This window comes from Etheostoma cragini, chromosome 7 (genome assembly GCF_013103735.1).
Source record: "Etheostoma cragini isolate CJK2018 chromosome 7, CSU_Ecrag_1.0, whole genome shotgun sequence".
Taxonomy (NCBI): domain Eukaryota; kingdom Metazoa; phylum Chordata; class Actinopteri; order Perciformes; family Percidae; genus Etheostoma; species Etheostoma cragini.
In genome coordinates this window covers 4,019,696-4,030,103 of record NC_048413.1, presented here as the reverse complement: position 1 = coordinate 4,030,103, position 10,408 = coordinate 4,019,696, and the positions used below count along the sequence as shown (strand labels likewise).

Sequence of the window (10,408 nt, the reverse complement as noted above, 5' to 3'; positions counted from 1 at the left end):
TAATAACTTAACAATAATTACTTCTTTTACCTGTAAATTGCGGTTAAACGACAAAAACAGATGAAAAATATGATATTTTGCAATAACTATGAGGTTTACCTGTTTAAGTAAACACAACATTTTGTCCCGTCTGTATTATATTATAGCATTAAACAATAGTGCTAGTTGTGTCTTTTAGCTCATAGCTTTACCGGCTGATTGTTCAGTGTGGAAATCCTTCACACTGAAATACAGGCACATTTTTACACCGTTTGATGTTTGCATTTTAATCCAGTCACTAGCTGATGTTATCTGCTGCCAAGTGTAATGGTTTACTAGCGTGACATGCAGTGATGGTTTTGTTGCCTCTAACGTGGGGTTTTGGAGCATCAGAAAACAGCGCAGACACCGCAATAAGGAAATCTGCGTTGCTATTTTGTCCGGTAGACACTGCCACCGGTGTCATATTAGCAATGGATTTTGTCTCTTTTCACGGCAAACAACCTGTTCTCACTTTGAAGGCGTAAAACACAGATGTGTGGGCAGTGGCTGCCTGCGTCTTTTGCGACAAAAAAGGCACCCCTCGTCCCGTTTATAGAACGTCCCGGGGAGAGCAGCATCTAGGCGGGGTTTAAGCGAGTAGTACGTATGGGGACATTTTGCGTATGGAGGTTGGACGGGGGGTGGATGGGTCAAACACTGGACTTTCACCCAGGAGAGCGGGTTTGTGCCCGCTTGAGTCCTTTACCGTCCCGTTAATGCTGCGTGCGGTGTCAGGGAACCGTAAGCCCACCCAGGACTTTTTTCTGAACCTAATAGCGTAAAAAGGTACGCCAAACGAGGACAAAGGCACCTGCTCAAGCGTCCTAATTTACGAGATGGGAGTGAGAGCGTGTACGTGTGTGGGGAAAGCGGGGCAACCAGAGGCCATGAAGAGGTTGCCAAAGGACTTAGTCTGGTTGCCAACCAGACAACCGTTACTGTCAAGCCCTGAAGGAGAAATAACACTCACCTGGCAGATAACATCAATGCTTTCGGTCCTATTTAGAACACATGGTAGTGGTGCACTTTGGCATTTTGTGGCTAGAATGAGCATTACAACAGGAACCTCAAAAAAGATTCACTGTTTTTACAGATGAGGGGAAAACCTTTTTTTCAATTTTGTTTGGTAGTGTCTATACTCCCATTTTATGTATATTTTATAAACTTCACTGTACAATGTCGGAGTGTGATGGCTGTGTCTGATCTGGAGTTAGATTCCCCTTTACAACTTGTAGCATGAAACAACCAGGAACACCAGCACATTAGATTCATCCCCAAAATTCTATGGTTTTGGTGTGTTGTCTTGTCTTATTGTGGGAGTCTGTTTTTTTGTCTTAATTTCCTAGCCTGGTTTTCTGTCTTGTCTTGTGATTGTGTTATTTTTGGTTTTGTCCTGTGTATGTTCTGTTTCCTGTTTTATTTTGATAGTCATGTCTTCTTGAGTTTTACTTCCTGCGTTAATGATTGTCCAATGTCCTTCACCTGTTTCCCAGCCCTTGTGTCACCTGCCTCTTGTTGCCTCATTACCCTCTGTATTTAGTCTTGGAGTTCCTCTTGTCCGTTGTCCGATCATTGTAGTGTTACTGTATGTGTTTGTCTCCTGTGTGGATAGCTGTTTTGTTAGTCTTCCTGGTTCGTGTTAGTTTCCTGTGTTTTCTCTTTTTAGTTGGACATTTTTTGTTGGTTAACCATTTTTAGCCGATTATTTCCTGGATTCCTTTGTTTTTTGTGCGTTTTTGAGTTCTCTGCATTTTGGGTCCGCCATTCACCAACCTTCAGTAAAACATGTAGACTAAGCACTGCAATTTTTAAGGTTAATAGAGCCTTAGTTGCAATGTCCAAGTTGAACCACTTTTCACACCACCTTAACTTGAATGTAGCCTAGGCCTACTGGTAGAGCGCTTCTTCTCTTCAGCTTGAAAAGTTGCGTTTTTTGTCTAACACAGTCTAACCACTGTTGCTTGCAGTTGCGGTGGCGACAACCCAAGCTTTGCTTTTCGCCCATGGATCTGCTGTATCTTTGATGAGTCGGTATCGCAGCGGCGTTCTTGTAGTCTCTCCTACCCGTGTTGAGTGGGTGAGAAGGACGAAAGAGAGTAGAGCGGGGAGGTATCACTTTTGTGACAGACGCAGAGAAATAAGCGGCCGTTTTGAAGGGCCAATCAGGCGCGTTTGTCCGGTTTCGTATATGTCAGTCAAATTTTCTAAATACATTCTGGGCTGAAGCTGTCGCTGCATACGGGTAATAAAACTCTAAAAGATAAGCTTTCTTTGAATTCATTTTATTACAGAAAATGTTCACAACATTTAGCACATGATCTTATAACTATTTTCTGCTCAAAGCATGTTAGTACGCTTCCCTGGTGGATTTAAATCTTGGAAAACTAGAGCACTTGACATTTTAATCAGTTGTTTGTTCCTCTTCCTAGGTCACACTGTAGGCACTTAAAGGCTGAAAAGGAATACTGCCACATCGTACAGTATTACACCAAACACATCTGAGGAAACATTTTTCCTGTAATGTCATCGGTTTTTCTTTGCTTGTGGCAGTCCGTAGATTAATTTGGAGATTTGGACAAAGCTAGGTTTTTTAAGCAGCGGAAATGAAACAAAAAGTATGTTTAGTAGTAAGTTCAAGGTCCCATGATATGGTGCTCTTTGGACTTAGTGGTCCCCTAATACTGTATCTGAAGTCTCTTTTATACAGACCTTAGTGGTCCCCTAATACTGATCTGAAGTCTCTTTCCCAAAATCCAGCCTTGGTGCAGAATTATAGCCACTAGAGCCAGTCCCACAATGAGCTTTCCTTAGGACTTGCCATTTCTGAGTCTGTAGCTTTTGAGGAGAGGAGGGAGGGGACAAAATGGGGGCTGGGCTTGTGGTCTTGACCAACTTTGCTCATTTGAAAGCCATGATGTCTCTCTGTCATGGGTGGGCCAAATTATCTGGGCAGGCAAAGCAGAGAAAGGCGACTGGCTCATCTAAGCTTTTATTTTCTTAAAAGGCGATGCAGGATACCCAGGGCTCGGTTTACATCTATCACCATTTCTAGCCACTGGGGGACCATAGGCAGTTTGGGGGAACGCATATTAATGTTAAAAATCCTCAATGTGAAATTTTAATGCCATTGGACCTTTCAGATAAATCACATTGATCTCAGACAAGAGAGTATTCTGGACTATGCTGAAGAACACGTGTCTACCATCCTGTCTCGAGCATTTATGAATGTTTAGATGTGTACTGTACAATGATGGAAATATGTATGGCCCCCATCTTATATTTCTTTTTATCTCTGGACTGCTGAGCTTTTTCTTTTCTTTTTTTTTTTTTTTTTTTTTTTTATGTTGTTGTTGTTGTTGTTAAACAAAAAAATAAAAAAAATAAATAAACATACCTACAAAAAAAAAAAAAGAGAGTATTCTACGACCACTGACAAGTTGATTGAATAGTTGAAAACTGCCATGTGTTTCCTGCTGCATTTAGCCTCGACACAACCCCCAGTTATAGTGCCAAACAAGTTTTGAGTTAGATTCACGTCTTTATAAAGTGTGGTCTGCCAGCTATCCTGGTTACCTTGTAAGTGTTGAGTCCTGGGGAATCAAACCCTGGCGACATACCTTTGTTGTTGAACAGGTAAAAGTTGAAGAGCTGTCTGTCCTGTGCCTCCAGGGAGACAGAGGCACTGTTAACCTTAAGCTTGCAAGGGTACGGGCTCTCAAACACCACCCTGAACACCCTGTCCTGCAGGTAATCCAGCCGAAGAGTTCGGTACTTGGACGGCACAGTTGTGTCCACCTGTGGTCCAAATTGCTGCATGACCAGCACCCCGTCTGAGTCCACCTTGATCTCGTAGAAAGTCATATTCCTGTAAGTGAAAAAGCCCACATATGGAGCTGGGTTTGGTGGTGGTCTTAGAGTTTGCCGAGCTTCCCTGAAAGCCCTCGCCACTGCAGGGATGAGATTGCTGTAGGCCTGGCTCACAAGGTCCTGGTTTGTAGGCCGAACCCCAGCTATCAAGACCACCAGTCCCAGTTTAAGCCGTGGCACCAGGGAGAGAGTGGCCGCATACCCGTCCAGGTCGCCGTCTTTCCTCACCACTTCATAGTCAAACTGCTCATTGATCTCCCATGGTGTGCCGGTGGAGTTGGCAAAGTAGCCACTGTGGCATCGGAAGACCGGAGTCAGCATGGTGTTTAGGGTGTCTTGGCGCAGCAGGGTCCCGCGATTTGCACCCAGAAGAGTAATCATCAGCTTGGCCATATCCGCTGTTGTGGAATACATCTGGCCTGCAGGTCGGTACCAGCCGAGGTTATAGAGGGGAGCTGGCTGGCCATTGCTGTACACACCTACGGCCATCTGCCTCTGAATGGCTGGAGTTAGGTTAAAACCAGTGTCCTTCATGTTGAGCGGCTCCAGAATGTTGTCTGACACCCAGCTCTCAAAGTCTGAGCCAGTCACCTTCTGGCCTAAGATGTTGGCCAATAAGGAAAAAGCAACATTGCTGTAGTGGCATCTAAAGGAAAAGAAACCATAATGTCATGGATGTTTGTTAACGTACCTCTGGATACAAAATACCATAGATACTAATACATCAATCGCCTGCCTCCTGTTTCTTTTCACATCATGGAAATGCACAGAATGTCCAAAGTCACCACAGTCAAAAATAGAGCAAAACAGTCTTACTTGGTGCCTGGATCTGCCACAAGGACATCATCTTGCAACAAATTAAGGGCTGTCTCTGTGTCTCCACTCCAAAGGAGATTAGTTGAACGTAATCTTCTGGGTAACCCTGTGAAAATATTGGAAACCCATAGTGATTGAATCTGTGGACTATTTAGTCCATGGATTCATGAATTTATTGGCTGCTGTAATGAAGGGATTTCTGTAAGTAGCCATACTCGAAAATTTGACACAGACACTGTATCTGTGTAAAATTCCACCCCTCCACTTAACATGACCATTAGGTATGTTAAGTGGCATTAGAACAGTGCATGCAATGAAACAAGCTAAAAGACTTAAGTTTTCAATAAACGCAGTGATTAATAGCTGATGCTAATAACAGGTTTATATTGCAGAACTATGGATACATCCTGGAGAGTCCCACTGTGCTAGACATGTTGTTGTTCTGTCTGGACTTTAATGCAATAAATAGATCACCTGCATGTTGTATGGTTATATAGGTCAAATACCTTTCTTGTTCTACAAGTATGCATTTAAATCTGCTTACTCAACATGGTTTTAAAGAAATGGGTTTGGGGTAAATCTCCTAGAAGCTTTCATGGCTGGGATGGCAATCCGTTGATCTCTTTGGTTAAGACTAAAACCCTAAAAAGGAGACTTTTAAGTGCCACCCATGCAAGATGTATCCTAATCATTGTATTACTCTGACTTTTAATTTGAAAGCACAATGGTAAAAATGGACTGCATTTATTTAGTGCTTTTCTAATCTTAGCTACCACTCAAAGTGATTTGAAGTACTCATGCACCGATGAAATGGACAACTTTGGGTTAAGTATCTTGCCCAAGGATAGTTAGAGATTTAACAGCAGGGGCCAGGGATTGGACCACAGAATAAGGGTCATTTTCCTTTGTTTCGGAATGAAATGTCATAACACGTATGGGACGGATTGCCAGGAATTTTAGTAAATACATCCATGTTTTGCTCAGGATGAATTGTAATAAGTGAGCCAGATAGATTTGCACCCTCAGCAGGGCCTCCAACGCTGCTAATCCTTTCTTGTCATTCTGAGCTGATTAGCTCTATGTTTGGACACAGCTCATTGTAAATATAGCTCCTCTCTCTGGCCAGGTTAGCTAAGTTACCCAGTGGGTGGTAGAGACATGTCCTTAGTATTAATCATGTAATACAGTCAGCTTGGTTGTAGGGGGATTTTTGGATCACTCTGTAATGAAATCACATTTGACCAGATGCATGTAATCAGGTTTTGTGTCTTCAAATGTAGATTTTTGCTTCCATCTGTGTGCATTGTGTTATTCCATTGAATGTATTCTGAGATTAATTTTGTCCAGTGATTGATATAGCAAGATTTATTTTGTTTTGGAGGACTGCTTTCTAAGCGACAGCTAGAGAAATTAAAGATGGATTCCTGAATTTTTGCGCGATGTGGATTTTGGTCTAGTCTGTACAACCGGGCTGTTGTTGGTTGGCCTACCGAGTTAATAAATTCGGTCACCGGTTTGTGTCCTTGTGGGAGGGCCCACACACATACTATTCACTCATACTGACTAACACTAGACTCACAAGACATAAAGGCTTTTTGGATTGTGTGATACCTCAAACTTGCAAAATTATTAGCCTCATGCATTAAGCATGGTGATGGTCTCGTTCAGTAGCCTGGTGCACGCTGCATTTGATTACATCAGACTCAAGCTTGTTTCGTTCAGAAGCCTAGTGTGGTGGTGCGTGGTCTCCTCGTGATCGTCATATGTGTGAATGTGTTAAATGACAAGAAATAGTTGTTCTCAAATAAGTGGTGAAGGTGTGTGATTCCATTTTGTGCCCACGGCGAAGTAAAAAGGTTTATTCTGTAACATGAACACTGGGTTGTGCCAGAGCGGGGGTTTGTTTAATTCTAGTGATGATTTTGTGATTTGGTTTGTTTTCCACCTGGCTGTCAGAGTTGAATTTCTTGATTAAAGAAGGGGAGCTCTGCAATTGGGATGTACATTGGTTTTGTTCTAGATCCAGCCACAGGTTGTTGTGCTTATGTATAGTGATCCATTTACCATGTACTGTAATTGATTTTCTAGGAAGTAGTAATGGAAATGTGGTGCCTGTAACTATGTTACAGGCACCACATTTCTACTATGATTTTTTCATTTTCTAGTGTTGAGATTGATATTCAGTTTTTTTTCATATTGTTGCATATTTGTGTCCATTTCTCTATTGCTATTTTTCATGAATGCAGTAAGGTTGCTAGGGAACAATATATTTACTATATTGTAAATGACATTGCCATACTGATAATCCCACCCTCTTACTGGTCGACAATTGGTTCTCCACTGGGGGAACACCAGACCTATTGTAATCACTGAATCATTCAGAGCTGTTGCTTGAGAGGTCTTTGATGTTTGTTCCTTTGATGTTAATAAATCAAAAATGGTTGCTAGCTATATCATTAAAAAAACATAAAACCAAATGTGTTCACCAGAGAGCTGGCTGGCCATCCTGCGCAGGGTTAGTCCAGGATAGCGGTGGCTGTAAGTCCTTAATGAAGAAGATGCTGTACCCCTGCTCTTCCACAGAGGGTCCTTAATGGTGAAGTTGTCTGTGTACTTCTCCAGCGGGTCGTCCAGAGAGTCTACCAGGCCATCCTCCCAAAGCTTGTACAGCATCAGTGTGGGGAAGATCTTAGACAGGCTCGCAATTCTGCCATCACAGTGATTAAATATTCCAAACAATTAAGTATATGTGTCCTGGTTTAATACGACATGGCATTCCCACTACTGCCCATCTGCACAGATAAGGTTCAAGCACTTCATTTACTGAGGGGTTTAGTCTCATTGATCATACGATCAAGGTCTAAAGGTCTAATCCTGCTCTAAGCCTTAGATCAGAAAGCAGTTCAGCAGAAGAATTAGACAGCAGGTTACATCACGTGGTAATGATTATTGTTCAGATCAAGGTGCTATAATAATGGAGCGGCTGCACAGCTTTTAGGACTGATATTATTGACTATGTGTTTGGCCTTACTGCAACCTCTAGTCGTATCTAGTCATATTTTCCTCTCTTCCACACCTGTTGAATGTAAATCTCACCTGTACACTGTGTACTCGTTCGGTGCAGATGAGGATGGGTCGCTTGTGTTTTTCTTGCCAAAGTTTCCATTCCACAGAATCGAGTCATTTAAAATCACGATGGCTGACATGGCTGGCAGCTTGGTGCTGTGAATACTTGACCTCAGGAGTATATCTATCTGTTAGGAGAGACTTCAGTGAGACTAACTACAACTATATCAAGAATGTCCATATGATACGTTGAATAAGAAAAGGAAGTTGAAAAAGATTCACCTTTTCTAAGGCCACCCTCAGCGATGTGATGGGATGTTTGAGGGGCACAGGCTTAGGAAACAGAGGGCACATCTCCTCTGCTCTTACTTCTTTTACACCCACTTCTGTAGAAACATGTTGAAAGCACTTATCTAGCTGTCACTGTTGTGGATTTAAGCAGAGATGTATATATCTGTGTTCTGGCAAGTCCCAGGTGGGACTGGATAACATTTTGGACTAGATGTTGTAGGGCTAACTAAATATGTACAAATATGTTGTCCATTTGAAAGAAAAGAAGTTTGTTGTCAATCCTAAAGTCAGAGATAGCCTGTTCCAGGACTGTTCAGCCAAGCTTAGCACAAAGACAGGAAGCAGTTAGTAGATTTTTCTGATATTTTTCCTTTCCTATTTATTTTGTATATTTATTATTTTTATATTTTAGTCTGTAATTATGCAAGAAAAAAAGCATGTTAGTGTGTCTCTGTCTGTCTAGATTGTCCAGGCTCTGATAGATTTTTCTCTGTAACTTCTGCCTCAACCTCAAGACAATGGAAGTTCAACACATTTTGTTAACGCTCACGACTTAGACATTTTGTTAAGCATTGTTGTTTTACTGGTATTTAAAGGTCCCATGACATAAAAATTTTACTTTGCGAGGTTATAAACATTACTATGCGTTCCCCCAGCCTGCCTATGGTCCCCCAATGGCTAGAAATGGTGACTTCAGATATGGTATTAGGGGACCACTAAGGTCTATATAAAAGAGACTTCAGCTACAGTATTAGGGGATCACTAAGGTCTATATAAAAGAGACTTCAGATACAGTATTAGGGGACCACTAAGGTCTATATAAAAGAGACCTCAGCTACAGTATTAGGGCACCATTGAGGCCTATATTAAAAGACTTCAGATACAATATTAGGAGACCACTTTGGCCTAGATAAAAGTGACTTTAGATATTGTATTTGGGGATATATAAAAGCATCCAAAGAGGGGTGGCCTCTTGCTCACACATTAAGAGTGTTCCCCCCATGTTGGCTGAGTTCTGCGGCCCTTTGCCGTATGTCATCCCCCCTTTCATGTCTATCCACTGTCACTTTAATACAGGAAAAAAGCCACAAAAAATAATCTTAAAAAACATTTCATCCAAAAAGCACCATGTCATGGGACCTTTAATACATTATTACTTGTACAGGACATTATATAATGCAGTCTTATATTAGGACAGTACTCTGCAGTCTGTAAAATATCTGTACAATGAAGATGCTAAAACCATAATCCAGCTGTAAGCACTAGCCGTAAACCAATCATGTTGTGTGGTTCATTAATACACATAAGTGAAGCCCCTGCGTGATAGCCTTAGCACTGCTGCATTCCACCTGAGCCCTTCTTCCAGTCTCCAGAGTCTGCTTTAATGGCAATGCTAATCCTGCTATTTGCAGCTCTGTATAATCTTGCTGCAGCTCCGGCAAGTAAGCAATTACACCAATGAGGCTGAAGGCCAGGTCCTAAAGTAGTCCCAGTCTGGAAAATTCCACGTGTGTCTGTTCTGAGTATCTAAATCTTTATTAGCTTGATAAACCTCACCTATCTTCAGCTTTGGCATCCTATACTGCCATATGAAGCAGAAGGTCATGACCAAGGAGAGCAGAAAGAAGACGATCATGCCCAGCATGGTCCATTTCACCTTCATCTTGGCTACTGGTTGCTATGGGCAGCAGACGCAGTCTAGAAATTGTAAGTTAATGTTAGTAAAAATGCATCGAAGAACAAAATACAAACCAAGACATGTTTTTTCATTTGACAAAGGTTCATTTTTCCACTGACAAAAGACAAGACATTTCATTAAAATGCTTTCACAAACAGCAGCAGCAGGACAGATCATTTAACTTACCAAAGGTAGGACAGCAAGCCTCAGATATCTCTTATTATATTTGTCTCATTCTTCATCTTCTGCAAATATCCACAGTTTAATTTCCTACGAGGTCCACAGGGGAGAAGCCAGTAGGACTGCATGGACTCACGTCTACTGCTTCTGAGCAGTCACTGGCTACAGACTGTTACCTACATGCACTTAATCCTGACTCTGATCCCAAGCACCCAGATAAAGGGCTGATTCTGTTCCCACTCTGCCATGACAACATAATCTGCTGGGAGCCGCGTTTGGGAGGTAACCTGCTAAGCGCTCAGTCTCAATAATCAAATCATCTCACATCCTGAAGGGTACATTCCACACACGCATCACTCATCCAATGCTGAACGAAACTAATCTCCGTATGAGAAGGACAGTGGAGATCATGAGGTCATGTGGAAAGCATGTATATCAAATATGATGCAGCACAGGTCTGATGGGTGTTTGTAGAGAAAAAATAGGACT

General features: G+C 42.0%; 1 protein-coding gene across 3 annotated transcripts; it reads right to left on the bottom strand.

The window, feature by feature from the left end:
- Positions 1 to 3,435: 3,435 nt before the first annotated feature.
- On the bottom strand, positions 3,436 to 10,128 carry LOC117947117 (putative beta-lactamase-like 1). 3 transcript variants are annotated; one of them, XM_034875744.1, is made up of 7 exons: positions 9,926 to 10,128; positions 9,619 to 9,759; positions 8,053 to 8,156; positions 7,801 to 7,958; positions 7,191 to 7,411; positions 4,705 to 4,810; positions 3,436 to 4,534 (listed from the first exon to the last, which is right to left on the bottom strand). In XM_034875744.1, exons 2-7 carry the CDS (start codon positions 9,722 to 9,724, stop codon positions 3,553 to 3,555), a joined length of 1,677 nt encoding a protein of 558 aa, XP_034731635.1. In that variant the 5' UTR covers positions 9,725 to 9,759; positions 9,926 to 10,128; the 3' UTR covers positions 3,436 to 3,552. The 3 variants fall into 3 exon arrangements, with proteins under 3 accessions (XP_034731635.1, XP_034731637.1, XP_034731636.1); XM_034875746.1 differs by lacking the exon at positions 9,926 to 10,128 and having other exon boundaries at positions 7,801 to 7,954; XM_034875745.1 differs by lacking the exon at positions 9,926 to 10,128 and having other exon boundaries at positions 8,053 to 8,193; positions 9,619 to 9,709.
- Positions 10,129 to 10,408: the final 280 nt, after the last annotated feature.